Source organism: Branchiostoma floridae, chromosome 7 (genome assembly GCF_000003815.2).
Source record: "Branchiostoma floridae strain S238N-H82 chromosome 7, Bfl_VNyyK, whole genome shotgun sequence".
NCBI classification, from domain to species: domain Eukaryota; kingdom Metazoa; phylum Chordata; class Leptocardii; order Amphioxiformes; family Branchiostomatidae; genus Branchiostoma; species Branchiostoma floridae.
Window position 1 is genome coordinate 18352432 of NC_049985.1, and position 15458 is coordinate 18367889.

A 15458-nucleotide genomic window follows, 5' to 3' on the forward strand; every position below is an offset into this window, starting at 1 on the left:
CCATCTGGGCTGCCCGGGAAAATTGCGATCCATTCTCCATTATGGGTACCAGACAGGCGATGAAGGTGTGGCAGGGTCAGAGGTCAGGTTCCCAGGGTCAGAGGTCAGGTTCCCAGGGTCAGAGGTCAGGTTCCCAGGGTCAGAGGTCAGGTTCCCAGGAGTTTTTACGTTGCTGACACGGGAGACTCTGAGGGCAATGAACCCTATAGACACGTTGATGGGCCATAAAACTGTTCCCGTCTCATGTATGGCCACGAAGGAGGGATCCTTCTGTGACCAGTGGACAGGAAAAAGTGTAATTTGGACTGAACCTATAAAATCAAAAGAGGAATAAGTTCGGAAATTCTAAGGACATTGAACCCAAGAGAGACAATTTAATAGGTCATAAAACTGCCCGTCTCATATGTGGCCCCAAAAGAGGCACAATTCCTTGCACAAAGGACAATAATAAAGCTGGACAATTCGGCCTGTACCTGTAAAATCAATGAGAGATAACTTTGGTATTTCTAAGGACATTGAGCCCTGGAGACAAGTTTATAGGTCATAAAAACTGTCCCAGTTGGACCTGAGAACTGGTGGTGACAGAGACATTTCTGAACACTGAAAAGGGAGGATAATCTGGTATGAAGCATACACATAATGAACTGAATGAGAGATTCTTTGGGCAAATTAGATAGAATAGAAATAGCAAAGATGGGGTTACTAAGGACATGAGATGTGTTTATTGGTTATAAAACCCTCATGGTCGGATGTAGGAACTATCGGCCACAAAGGAGGGACACAGTTGGCTCAACGGACACTAAAAAGGAGGATGATTTGATTTGGATCCAATAAAATCCAAACAAATGCTGACAGGAGATTCTATGGACAAGTCATAAAACTGTACCCATCTGGTGTGAGAACAGGAGAATGCTTTTCACAATGGACACAAAAAAGGATGGCAATTTGACAGGGACCCATAGTATGTATCAAATGAGGTATATATTTTGCAAATGAGCCCAAAAATTATGACCATTTGACATTTAAAACACTTTCAAGCCAACTGCATCAGCAGAGTACCAAACCTGTTACAGACAGTTAGGAAACAGCCGTATTTTACTGTATAATCATCCTTACTTTTACAGGATAAAACACATCGTCTGTACCAACAGTAACACAATGACCTCTACCTGCCCCAGGAAAAGCAATCTCCCTACTGTGATTGTGGACATGACTACAACATTCAGCCTGCCAAACACAGTATGTCCTTCTATTACTCAAGGTGGAACTACCACTTTCCTTTTAACCTCATGTCTCCTTACAACTTTCATTTTTCTCTTTATCTCTGTCTCCCTACACAACATTTTTAGTTTCTTCTTGTCTCCTCACAGCACTTTCACTTCTCTCAATCTGTCTCCTTACAAAGTTGCACTTTCCTCTAATTTGTCTCCATGAAACATGTTCCATTTCCTCTTAATCTGTCTCCTTACAAAGTTTCAATCTCTTCTTAATTTGTCTCCTTGTAACACTTTTCGTTTCGTTTCCTCTTAATTTGTCTCTTTACAAACACTTTCACTTGTCTAAATCTATCTCCTTACAAACACTTTTCTCTTAATCTAATTCCTCACAACACTTTCACTTTCCTCTTAATCTGATTCCTTACAAAGTTTCGCATTCTACTTAATCTGTCTCCTTACAACACTCTCACTTTCCTTTTAATCTGTCTCCTTCTAACACTTATGCTTTTCATTTTACCTGTGTCTTTACAAACGTCTTGACGAGTATTTATAAAATCCTGACCAAGGCTTTTGTTTGCTGATGTCTGTTTTTCAAAATCTATGGCACGTCCTTTCAACGTTACATTTGCCAAATAAAATGAGGCTGGTTCATCATTCAAGACATAACAGCCCCTTCCCTTCAATCTATACCCTCTAAAATTTCATTTTTTTCCCTGCATGATTACAATGATCTTCATTTTGACCTAAATTCAACAGCTAGATATAAGATCAATGCTTAAACATCAACTTCTAACCCCCATTTTCCACTTTAGTCTCCGCGGACGCCTTGAGTCACCCCATAACTGAGCCCTTTGTGCACTGCTGTCTGTTTGGTTGGATTTATGTCCTGCTATTAAATTACTCCAGGACCTGACATTTGACACCCTGCGTGACCTGACTGCAACAGGGTTTTACACCATAGCCATTTAAACTTGGCAAAAACCTTTGAACAAGAAATCAAAGATCTAAGAATTTTACCTCTGAGAAAGATCAGGTGAATTTCTTGTTTTCTTCATTATTGTGAATTATCATCTCATTAATTCTAATGAATTTTCCTGCCTTCCTGTGAGACTTTGAACCCATGCCAAGCATGCAGCAACAACTTTGGACCCGGGCCATACCAGCCTTCCCATCCTGCAGGTATCCAGTTACACCATTTTCCGCCTGACAACAAACTTACAAACACACTAAGACAAACAAACATACTAGTATCAAAAACCAGACCTTTTCATGAAGGTAAAGCTTTCATGGATCATACTTTCATTCCCCCTTTTCAATAAGTATGACATAATACTGCAAATCTAAGCGTGTCAATTTCCCTTTAAAATGATACCCTATGTGTAATGACCATAGATTTGAGGGAAGAGCCCCAGGATCTATTACGCTGGTGAGACATTGTGCTGAGATTATTTGTAATCTCCAAGCAGATCCTAGAATGCCATAAGATGGTAACAAACTGGCCAAGGAGTGTAGTCAACCAAGAGGTGTACATTTGCCATGTAGAATCTGCCCCCAGTCGGCTAGAACAAAGGCTATTAACATCCAATTGTTTCCCAATCAAACTGTGATTGTAGTGTAGGTGCTAATTGTCCTCCATCCTGTTTGGTGCTAACTTCCAACTGGGACATGTGCTGGTCACAGACTTTGTCCCAGTGTAACATTAGAACATGGCAACAGGGAGGGGCAGCAACATTATTGTTGTATAGAAACACTGCTCCCTGTTTCAGTGCCCGGCAGATCCCTGGTAGCGAAACACACTCCTAAGCCGGCTTCACTCCTTCACTCCAGCTTTTGATACGATCTTATGCTTGGAGATTATTTATATGTACAATTAGGCTGTACTGTTGGTGCTGTTTGTGGTGCTGAAATAGATGCTGTTGTTACACACCTTCAGTAAGAAAACTTTTAACTTAGGAATCAGCGATTCAAAGCTTCACAGTTTGGAAGAGAGAGAAAGTAGGGTTCGAAATACTTTTTTCTGCATACCTGCACTGGTGTAGAGGTTACATTGAAAATTACCTGCACCAGACAAATTTTACCTGCATCACGCTGAATTCAGGAAGTATGGATCGTACTAAAATTGTTAAGAAACCTTTTCTCTTTTTTCCTTTAAACTTTATAGGTGGTAACAGTAATGCAGCTGATGACAATCCATATACACCTACATCATAGGAAATTTATGTATAAAACCAAGTACATGGACCGGTGCAGGTTAGGTGCAGGTAGACTCCAGAAATACCTGCACAGCTCCAATTTTACCTGCACTAACCTGCATATGCAGGTGGTATTTCAAACCCTGGGAAGGTTTTAGGCCTGGAATGTTTAACAATTTTCTCAATCATTGAACATAGTGTAAAAACTTCATAATATTATTCAACAATTGGGGTTTATTTTCTGTTGTACCATTTCAAGGATTTGTAGCAAAAAAATCTGCATGTTGCGATGTGTGACAATGCGGTGCTACAATGATGCTCCTAAGGTGAAATGATGCAGATATGCATGTATCAAACGCACAACAATGGCAACAACTGTAACAAAGAAAACAAACCTTTCTCACTGCTTGCTTCTAGTACAGCTGAAAGAAATAAAAAAGAAAAGAAATGTTGGTGGAGTGATGCGCACAAGAAAAACGTGGGACTATCCAACCAGTGACAATGGGTGTTTCACTACTAGTGCATATCATAAAAGACAGTACAAATATGCTTATCAATATATCAAGATAATACAAAAATGCTCAAAGTGCTCAGTACAGAAATGCTTATTAATAATGAGATAATGTCTATAAAGTTATGTTTATACAATTTCTGAAAAAATGATGGTAAAGGATAAAGTCAAAAGATGAGCCAAATTTGTGCATGATACAGTCAGAATCAACAGCAGCATGTGAACATCAGGAAACAAGGGTGTGCCTGGAGATCTTGTGTATCTGTAACCCCCATAAACAACATCAGCAAACAAGGGTGTGCATGGGGATCTCTTGTACCTGTAACCCCCATAAACAACATCAGGAAACAAGGGTGTGCATGGGGATCTCTTGTATCTGTAACCCACACCCAGCAAACAAAACCATCTTAGAGTTAACATTGTCTTCACCTCATTCATTATCAATTCAGAATTTTGGATTAAAACCCGGTATTACAATCAAAATTAATTTACTCACTGATGAAAGACAGTGGATGCTGTCTGAAATGTCTGATTGTTTCTAAATCCTATCAAGTTTCTTAACTGTCACCTGACGTGTGTGTACTGACGTACAGACTTTCTCTCCAAAGTTCGGACTCTGTTTTCTTGTTGATTTTCCAGCCCAGTGTCATTTCTTGACCCCAGGAATCCAACAAACTAACTTGGTGTGCCTGAGAAGTGCTGACAACTGCTACACAGGTACCAGAAAGTCAATACTAATGTTGGGTCTCCCCTGCCGTCACCCATTGATTATACAGCACAGTTTGTAAGTCTGCAGTCGGGATCGGGTCTGGGTCTGTGCCAGCCAAGAAGGTGATGAGTCATCTTAGGCCACACAAATTCAATCTGTCGGTTCATGGATCTTAGAGAAAAATGTTGAACTAGATAGGCAACATTTTGCCAAATTGCAGATTTTTTTCCTATAGCCTTGTGTCATGCTACTCGTACTCAGTATCATACCACTAGGCTCGCCCAAAAGTAGTGGGTGTGAGTGAAAAAAGGATCAGGGCTATGAATGGGGTTATCTGAGTTGCCTGACGTGATAGCCAGTCCAAGTAGACAGCCTAGCCTTTTCTGCAAACCTTTCCTGCTAAGAGGAAGAAAAAAAAAGAACACACCAGAAAAAACAATATGTTTTCTCCTTACCACAAAAACAGAGAAACTGGGAAAACACAGTTTCAGGACACATCAGATTCAGAAACGAGTTTTCCTCCCAGCCCTCTGTTCTCATACTGGCTTCTTGTTTGACAAAAGATCAAAGACCCAGGGAACATCTCCTGAGACCCCATGCTGTCAGGAACTGATTGCAGGTTTATCTGGTATGTAGGTACACCCAATAACTACTGATCCCCGCACCGCTGGCTTAACAATCATGGATTTTAGATACTACATCAGACCTCATTTTTATGTCGTCGTGCAGCAAAAAGTCAGGATTTCTTCTCATCGATTATAAGACAGAATCTTTTGACTACTCCACCTCAAGGGAGTGAAGAGTTGCTTTTGTCTTGTCTGTCTGTCTGCTGTGAGTCTCTCTTTCACTCTGTATGCATGTGTGAGTGTGTGTGTAAGTGTATGCATGTGTGCACGTGTGTGTGTGTGTGAGTGTATGCATGTGTGCACGTGTGTGTGTGTGAGTGTATATGCATGTGTGCACGCGTGAGTGTGTGTGTGTGCATGCATGTGGGCACGTGTGAGTGCGTGTGTGTGTATGCATGTGTGCGTGTATGTGTGTGTGCCTCTGTGGGTGTGCATGTGTGCATGTGTAGGTATGCAGTTTGCAGCATGTATTTGTCTATTCTGCATATACTGTATATGTGCATGTTTATGTCTGTGTATGAGTTTACTGTTCCCAATAAACACGATGCATCATTGCCATTATATCCTAAGGGCTGATATTTTCATTCTGTGAGTCAGGAAGGGTGGCAAAGTATTGGGTAAGGTGGTGAAGTCTGCCATCTCTGACTGCCGTTTTTGATGCAACCCTAGGAAGGTACAAGTGTATATGTGTGCGTGTGTGCCCGTGAGTGTGTGTGGAGGGTTCAAGTTTGACCCCACTGTTCTCTGGTTCCTACATCAAAGCAGTACCACGCTAGTCCTGCATGTTTGATGTGTAGCAGTGGACACAGAAGTCAATACTCTTCAATACTGATGTCTGCCGGCTTTTCTTCTGTCACAAGATCCATACCAACTCTCTCAAGTCTCAACAAGATCTATACGAACAATGGGTCCATGAGATAACTTCTGACTACATGTATGTGGATTCAACTGGGTATTGTTAGATGAGGCCAAGCAAATTAAATCTGTTGGCTCTCCCATATTTTTAAGGAAAAATGACTTTAAATATGAACACAGAGTCTGCAGGGGGAGTCTGTACACTTTGATACACAGATCTACAGGGAGTAGACATTGGTTGCCTGATTTAATTTTTCTTCACAGTACTTCATTTTTATCTCATCTTCTTATATAAGAAATTTGAGGAGAAAGTCTGCACACAAAGTTTGAGGGAAAAGTCTGTATTCAGGTACACAAAGTTTGAGGGAGTGGTTACAGTCAGACTCAAGTTTTCCTCCAAGCTCTCAGTATCCACCATGGCACCTTGCTGGAGTTTCTACGATAACACGTCCAAGAACCGATGAAATGACTTGACCTGGCCCGAGAATCGGGAGCAGATGTTGGAAAGCAATCCTGATCTGCTGTAAGAGCGCACCATCAGTTTTACGAGTATTGAGCTCCGTGTTTCTTCATTTGGCTTTAGGACAGGGAACAAAGACTGAAGACTCTGTGTCGGATATATACTTGTGAGCGGATGAATGATTCCTACAATAGATTGGCCTAACCGATATCAATGGCAGTACATCGGTACCAAACTACGATGAATCAGATTCATTTCTAAACCTTTTTCTACAAGTTCGCATTTGTTTTTCCAGAGTAGCAATCTTTAACTTGAAACCACTAGCTTGAGACACACACACAGGGACACATTGTGTACATATCATACAAGTACTGTATGTGCAGGTTTTCACCATGTGTACTGCTGTACAAGGTGAGAAAATAAGATATAGCTGGTGTGCGTACAGGTGTAAGGCTACCTTAGGTGTGCCTATGCCCGCTTACGTCCTGGCGATTACGCGGGCTTTGGACAATTTTTAGCAGCTCGTCAGACGTTCGCGGGGCACTTCGAGCTGCGCCAGGCCTGGGCGACAATTTTTGAACTTTTTAGGAGATTTGTGGATTGGTCTATTGCAAAATTCCTGTTAATAACATGCTACCATTTCATGGGGATATATAATCATTAGCGCTTCATAGACGTCACCTGAGCCTGTCCAATTTGTGAAGAGGTAGATTTACAGCGAAAAATACAGCTGATGCTGAAATTTGGTAAGCTCTGACAAATCTACAAATTCAGCCCGCGTTTGCATGAATTGTACAGCCGGCTCAATGTCTCACCTGGTTCCTTTGGTGTGTCTATCCTCTCGGCCTGCTGCCTCTGTTGTGCCATGGCAACCTCCTTCATTCTTCTCTTCTCTGTCATCACCTGCAGACACAACAAACAAACAAACAAACATCAATAAACAAACAAATAAACATGTCAACAAAGTTTTTTCAATAAGCTTTACTTGTTAATGTAATCATGGCCTTCTACCACTGCTTGTTGGTCACCACAGTTCACTTTTACTGAAAGACAAAAAAGAGTTTTAAATCTTTCATTGTTAGATTTAGTATGATAATCCTACAAAATGTATTGTATGATTGTTCCTATCATAGACCATAGACAGAACAGCTGAAATGTCAAGCTTATTTTGGATTCAAATCAACTCCAAGTCAAGTCTAGTCCAGAAGGCACTGTTCTAAGTTAAAATAAGTTGGGCAGCCTTGACTGACTGTCTCTCACAGTAAAACCTACAGATAAAAAATTCTGACAGCTATAATATATTGGCACCTGAAAACAGAGTGTTACAGAGAGAACAGAGCAGGTGGTATAGATCGGAGATAAGTAAACTCCTTTTGTCTAGCTCAGCTGCAGCTGGTGTGCCTTTAGTTTGATCGATGTTCCAATTACAAGTTTTCTGATATCTGTTTTCCACCGGGCGGCCACAAGTCAAGCGTGGGGATGTTATACCATGTCATTAATATGAAAGCATATGTAGGGAATAGGAAAGAATGGGACCATAATGATACAGCTCTGTTTCATTATTTTCTCCCTCTGGTAATGCATTCACATATACTGAACTGTGTGGGACTCCAGTTAAGGTGAACTAAGGTAAGGGTGAGGAAAGTCCTGAAGCCTTTTTGAAGCCTAGGGGGAAGTGTGTTGATCCACAGTGTCTAGGGTACGGTATTGGGAAGTGGAGCCCATCCCTCAATGCATACAAGTTAGAGCTTTTTAACCACCCCTTGAGAGTGCTTTCTATCCATGCACAAAGCTTCTACTTTTCATAAGCAGAGGGATTAAAAGAAAGTCAAGTGATGCAACGTAGGAAACAACTTAGTACACGTTCCAGAAACTCTGCAAGTTTCAAAAAGTTCCAGATGAATTCCCTGCACGTCTCATCCTGACAGTCAACTGTGAGGAAGGAATTCTTTTGCATCACGTTACCGTAGTTACCGTATCTCTCCATTCCAGATGGGGGCTTGCAGCATCCAGATTCAAGAGGACTGATAACGAACAATGGACTGTTATCTCCTGCAAATGGACCTGGAATTCCTACCTCCTTTCAAGCCTGCCTGATTCAAAAAGTCTCAATTATAAGGTTCATGCACACGACGTTGAATCCAACGTCACATTTTCTTTGCATGATGTGTTTGAACCTTTGGGTGAACTGTCATCTCATATTTTCACCTTGTGAAAAGTGTAGGCAATAATGCAGCGGTACCCGTGAGAATGGCCAGCTTGATCGAGAGAGAGTTTATATGCAGCATCTTATGCAAACCTGTCACACACTCAAAGATTTTCAATATTTCATTTTCGTGGATCTTATCTTTATTATGAAAGCACTGTACGGGATTCTGTCAGAATCTCGACAAAGTTTTTGAGGAAGATTGCAAGAACTCAAATTTGATAGTGGCACACAGTCATATTTTGTTGATTTTTCATCTTACGATCGTTTGTGATACTGTGACATGCTTGATAAAGACCTCAACGTAGTGTAATTATTGGAAGGATCCCAACTTTTTTCAATAATTATGGAAGGTTATGTTAACATGTTCGAGGTGTGGCACTCCTAACATATTTGGCTTCCAGCTTTACAGTGCATGTCCCATCTGAGTGGAAGTTCCTAACCGAAACTAGGTACTCTTTTTCACACGGGTCCTTCACTACCTTACTCCTGTCGATGTGAGTTACAGACTGCTGTACAAAAGATGTCTGCAGTTTCTTAGTCAACAACCCTGACTATAAGACCTCCACACCACCTTACTCCCATCCATGTGAGTTACAGACCCATGTAAGGGAGACGTGAGTTACAGAGCCATGTAAGGGAGATGTGAGTTACAGAGCCATGTAAGGGAGATGTGAGTTACAGACCCATGTAAGGGAGATGTGAGTTACAGACCCATGTAAGGGAGATGTGAGTAGTTTGTATTCCTCACTGCTGCAGCAGACAGAGTGAGTTATACGCAGGCGAGGTATGAAATGGCCGGGGCAGCTCGGATCTGCCCATCTGTGCCGGTACTAGTGGTAGTATCTCACCTGGTATAACTCATTACATGGACTCACTGGAATATATACACTCCCTCCACTCTGGAGTCATAACCAGAATACACTCCCTACACTCTGGAGTCATGACAGAAAGATAACAGACGTTATCTGAAACGTCTGACCATTTCCAAAGTCATATCCAGTTGCGTGTCATAATTGCTATTTGGCATATCTTATCACCTGGATGTTATTAGACACATCTCAAGCTTTCAGAGCAATTTTGCATGAAAAATGCCCTTTTGGGTTAACAGGAGACTTAGTTTCACATTTTTATGTTGTAGATTTTATTAACATCCACATTCTATTTTCTTGGTCTTGATTGCGAGGACCATAAGCCTTGGGGTTTCCTTAACACTAACAAAAGAGCTGTTATACGACCCAATAATACCAGGGCCGTAAAATACAGGAGAATACCTTAAGCTTACCAACCATGTCAAAGGAAGCACAAGGGCTACTTTTGTAAAGTTTTATAGTCACAGCTGAAACCCTGTGGCTTTCCTGATACCCATAATACAGCTAAAGTCATAAAATGCATTATAACAAAAGGCTTAAAGCTTTCAAAGGGAGCAGTGAAGATCTGTTTTGCTAGCCGGGTTTCATTGTCACAGCCAAAACCTTCAGTTTTCTTGTTATCTTGTATGACTAATAAAATGGAGTCATAAAGTACAAGAGAACAGGTTTGAAGCTTCCAAACCAACACCATGATCAGACCAGATGCATTCCTGCAGCTTTACTGCTCATTTCTATTCACGCTAACCCAAAAATACGACTTGAGGCCTCCTGCGGCTGACTTAAACAGTTGTACAAGTTATACATGTCGTAAAACCAACCTCGTTAAATACTCGTAAAAAACCTGAAGCATTTAAATCAAATAGAATGACATGTAAGGTACAACAGAGCTTTGGCTAAGGCATGAGATTCACACAAAAGTTTTTTATGGGTAACGTCTATAAATATTTTATGCCTTAAGGTAGGATTTCAGGGTGGCTGAGGAGTTTTGGGGGGTGTTTTTGGTCTTCTAAAATTACCATCTTAGATAATGTATGGACCTTGATTTTTTCTAAGGTAGTACCCTAACGCATAAAGATAATTTATGCAAATTGGTATGATGTCACAATGACGTCATCAACTACTTTTAGGCCACGCCCATTTTTAGCAAAAAAAGCCTAAAAAGCCTAAATTTTGACTTGTATTTTGTCTGTTATTATTGAAACTTTTCAGAAATGTGCACAATAGTGATTTGAATAGATCTGCGCGTGGATTTTATCATACCTTGTCATGCTGATTTTTTATTAATTTTTTTCCTGAAATTTTAATTACCCCTTATGCTAACAGCATTTGGGAGCACTAAATAGCATTGTTTTGCGTCGGGAGCGCACGAAGTTTTTCCTTACAGGGTAAATTTCATAATAAAACTAATTTTACACATTTTCGATGAACAGTTTTTCAAAAATTAGGCCGTAAAAATCAAGTTGTTGTGGTAGTAGTGACGTAATCCACTTTTAAAGGTTGTAAAAAGACCAAAGTGATGTTTTTGAGGTCAAATTTGAATTCAGCATGTGCCAAAACCCCTGTATACTAATTTTTTTTCTTGTATCTTCAAGGATAGGGAAAATATGGTAATTTTGCATATTCAATTAGTGGACTCTGATTTTATTACCCCTGGAACTCAATTATTCAGGATTATTCATCATTTCTGAACTAGATGTATAAATTTCAGGACAATAATTCAAATCAACATATTATAAAACCCCTGTACACCAATTTTTTTCCTTGTATCTTGTATGAGTACAGAGATATTATAATCTTGCATATTTAATTAGCTGATCAAGAGAAATTATGCATAATTTTCAGGCCTTCAATGGCCATAACTCTCTAACGGTATGTCCGATTTTGTTGAAATAAAAACCATTCTATTTGTTTTACTAAGACCTATCCAATGATATCAAGTTTTAAAAGTTATGATGAGTTTGAAATTTTTGCGTAATTTTAGACAGCTACTTTGACCTTGAATTTTGACAGACAAAAAGGAACATTTGATGGGAAAGTATGTTAGATTATGAAAATAGAATTACATAGAAAATAACATTGATAGTTATTTTTTGGAAAATATCATTTTGAAATTTTGCTCAGCCACCCTGAGATACTACCTTAACAAAACTTATCACAAAGTACAAGAAAAGGCCAGAAGCTTAAACTGTAATGTCAGGCAGCATACAAGTCTTGAGAACTTCTAGCTGACTTTTTATTAAGCCTGCAAGACAAGAACTTGGTGCATACAATAAAGTTGAATGAATAGCTTTTATATGTAATCAAAAAAGCTATGACATAAAATACAGGGAAAGCCTTCAAATTGTTAAAATAATAAATATTTTAAAGATTTCAAATTGGTTAAGGTGTCTCAAGTCTTCAAGCTGTTTAGTCAATATTTTGAAGGTTTAATATTTGGTAAAGGTTAGAGTGTCTCCAATTTTGTTGTACGAAACAATAAAAATTAAGTATGACAGCTGAGGGCCTGACGCTTCAATTAAATTGTCAAGAAAGATTCAAGTCATAAAGGTATAAAATGATAGCAAATAATACCTTGAAGACGCCTTGTTGTTCAAGTCATTTAAAGACTCATACTCTTCCGGTCATGCATTTACAAGGCAAATGTGGCAGATAAATATGATGTAAAGCTTCTGAAAAATTTCAAGGAACTTTCAGCTGCCTTTTTCTTCAGTTTCATTGTTCTGTATTCTTGGCCAGACCCTTAAGATGAGAGTAAGACCTTCCTTCTCCTGTCATGTGACTTAATACAAGCAAAGGTCAGGTGATGTATAAGAAAAGGCCGGGAGCTGAGATATCAAGGTCACCTTGGAAATTGTGCGTTCAGCACTGTCTGTCAGTGAATAACATTTGCATCGTCTCTGCTATGGAAAACATGTCAACTTCTCTCACAACACCAGGTTTTAATACGATTTTGCAAATCTTATCATTCCATTATAGTCCTTTTTTTGAAGCATGGAATATGCTTGTATAGTGGCAATTACGCTCTAATCAAATAACAGTAATCTAATACACAAGGGCAATTTAGAGCACTGGGTGCTCATTTGTCTCAGTCTGCACACAGGTATCTCAGCATAGAGACAGACATGTGGTGTTCAGGGACGGTATAATTGTCATCTATCCAGCGCCATATCAATTGATTTCCTTGGTTTTCATCGTATTTTAAGTGAAAAATTAATCAATTCAACAGCGTGAAATTCAAACAGAGGGTCAGGGGAATAACTTGGACCTGAATATAAGTATGAAAATATAATATAAAAAAATTCTGTATAATTGTCATTATCTCAGGCCATATCCATTTATTTCCTTTGTGGTCATCCTATTTTAAGTGAAAAATTATTCAAGTTGACAGCGTGAAATTCAAACAGAGGGTCGGGGGAATAGCTTGGACCTTAATATATTAGTAATAACATAAAAAAAATTCTCTTTAAGTCTCTGTATTCATGTTAATCTCCAGTTTAGCATTACCATATCTGTCAGGCGACTGTTTAAGTGCCATATCATTATTAATTTATTTAATTTGTTTTCATCATACTTTAAGGGTAAAATTAATCATGTGGACACATGAAAATGAAAACAAATGGCTGGGAGGATAACTTTAAGATCTTTACAATGTTAATACATCTCTAATATAGAACTGTATGAACATTGAAAAGATGTGGCCATAAATCTCTGTATTCCAGTTTAGCATTACCAGTAGATTTTTGGAACAAATAAAATAAAAGTCTTGACTAAAAACCGCCATCTATAACTCTGGAAGGGAAACACTGCTTACATTCAGTAGTCCAAATTGAAACAGAACTGGTTTGATAAGAATCCCAGATAAAACGTCACACTGCGATGATCGAACATCAGTCCCAGATTGAGTCCTGAATAATAAATGAGGAAGACTACGGCAGCATTATTGGCTAGACAACGTTCCGTGTAGCACAATGGCCTGTCGCAGCAACAACAGATCAACCTGGCGCCTGAACATCCGCATGTTAGGGGACAGCAATCATTTTACAGCGCCTGAACATCCGCATGTTAGGGGACAGCAATCATTTTACAGTGCCTGAACATCCGCATGTTAGGGGACAGCAATCATTTTACAGCGCCTGAACATCCGCATGTTAGGGGACAGCAATCATTTTACAGTGCCTGAACATCCGCATGTTAGGGGACAGCAATCATTTTAGAGCGCCTGAACATCCGCATGTTAGGCGACAGCAATCATTTTACAGTGCCTGAACATTCGCATGTTAGGCGACAGCAATCATTTTACAGTGCCTGAACATTCGCATGTTAGGGGACAGCAATCATTTTACAGCGCCTGAACATCCGCATGTTAGGGGACAGCAATCATTTTACAGCGCCTGAACATCCGCATGTTAGGGGACAGCAATCATTTCACAGCGCCGTGATCCAATTGTACAATCGTCATTCATAATTTAGTGGGTCTTACACAAAGACAGAGGGTCCTATTCAGGCATGGCAGGGGGAACATATTACTCATCAAATAGTAATACATTCATGCCTGCACATAGAAATCATCATCATCTAACATCTTGTGTAAAGCTAAGTGTGTATCAAGTACCTTCTACACATAGACAAGATTTTACTGCATCAACTACTTTTAAATGGTTTTTACCTATTGTTAAAGCCACATTACAGCCTTGTGCTGGTTGTGTAACTTTTTTGAAAATGAATATTAAATGATTTCTTTCCCTCTCTGATAGTGTGTCATTCTTCAATGTCTGTCTGTTCTATGATATAGTCAGTCCCACAACTGCAGCTGGCATTTAGTGCAGGGAGTCCCTCTTCAGGAGGTTATTATCAAGAGATAAGCTGACACTAACTCACACATGTATCATGTCAGAGGGAACTCATTCTCTGGCAGGTACAGATGAGGCAGACATTGCACTGGGGTTTCCCTCCATACATGTTTCACATCTGGCTTACAGCTATCGTCAAAACGAGAACTAGAATAAACATTTTGAACACAGCAAGAAAAGTCAGTCTCCTTCCTTTACATAATTCAAATCAGTTGTTTCAGTTTATCAAGAAGTATGTTTTATGGGATTGCAGTGTAATTAGCAAATAAAAAAATATCTACAGCTCAAGTATAAATAGTTTCCTATCCACACTGCGCACTCATTGGATCATCCTTCATATGTGATTAAGTTATGGGGATAGCGCCGAAGTCGCGCGGCGAAGACGGAACCCTTGCCAGCTGTACACGAATATAAAGGAGGGTGGGTGGGTGGGTCGGTTTCTGATAAATCCCCTCCTCGGGAAAACCCTGTTTCCCATCGAATCTCTCTCCAGCTGTTACTTCCTGGGTCGACCTCACCACGCGCTCCTCGGCGTTGCGGATGAATCCAACAAGAGGCAGTAGGGTGATCATCCCTTGTACTTATATGGTTGTGAGAATCATGTGATTCAGGATCAACCAATGAGCGCACAGTGAAGATAGTTTCCTATCCACACTGCGCACTCATTGGATCATCCTTCATATGTGATTAAGTTATGGGGATAGCGCCGAAGTCGCTTAATACCTTCACCTTATCCCCATGCTAACTTGTTACTTTATAAATCTACACATTCTCTAACTCCTATACTTTACCCCCTTCCTTATCATTGAAGTTCTCTCTACTTCAACATTTCACATCTCTTACCCCCTCCCTTATTCTCCATTTTCTCTCTACCTCACCTTCTCACGTAACTTCAAACACCCTCTTTTATCTTTCTTCGTTCCCACTCTCAACTCCATTCTAATAAAAGTCGAAAGGCGT

General features: G+C 39.9%; 1 protein-coding gene and 1 long non-coding RNA gene across 2 annotated transcripts in view; both read right to left on the reverse strand.

Annotated features, from left to right (window-relative positions):
• LOC118418943 (amyloid-beta A4 precursor protein-binding family B member 2-like) overlaps positions 1-15458 on the reverse strand; it is a gene marked incomplete in the record, with an annotated part of 144057 nt that overhangs the window by 10915 nt on the left and 117684 nt on the right. The window contains 2 exon segments of the mRNA XM_035825086.1: positions 3805-3831; positions 7386-7473. Of these exon segments, the coding sequence (XP_035680979.1) occupies positions 3805-3831; positions 7386-7473 (115 nt within the window).
• The window catches only part of LOC118418944, a 6105-nt gene continuing 5433 nt past the window's right edge, over positions 14787-15458 (reverse strand). The window contains exon 2 of the long non-coding RNA XR_004831564.1: positions 14787-15025. This is a non-coding gene — a long non-coding RNA (uncharacterized LOC118418944). The remainder of the gene's footprint in view (positions 15026-15458) is intronic.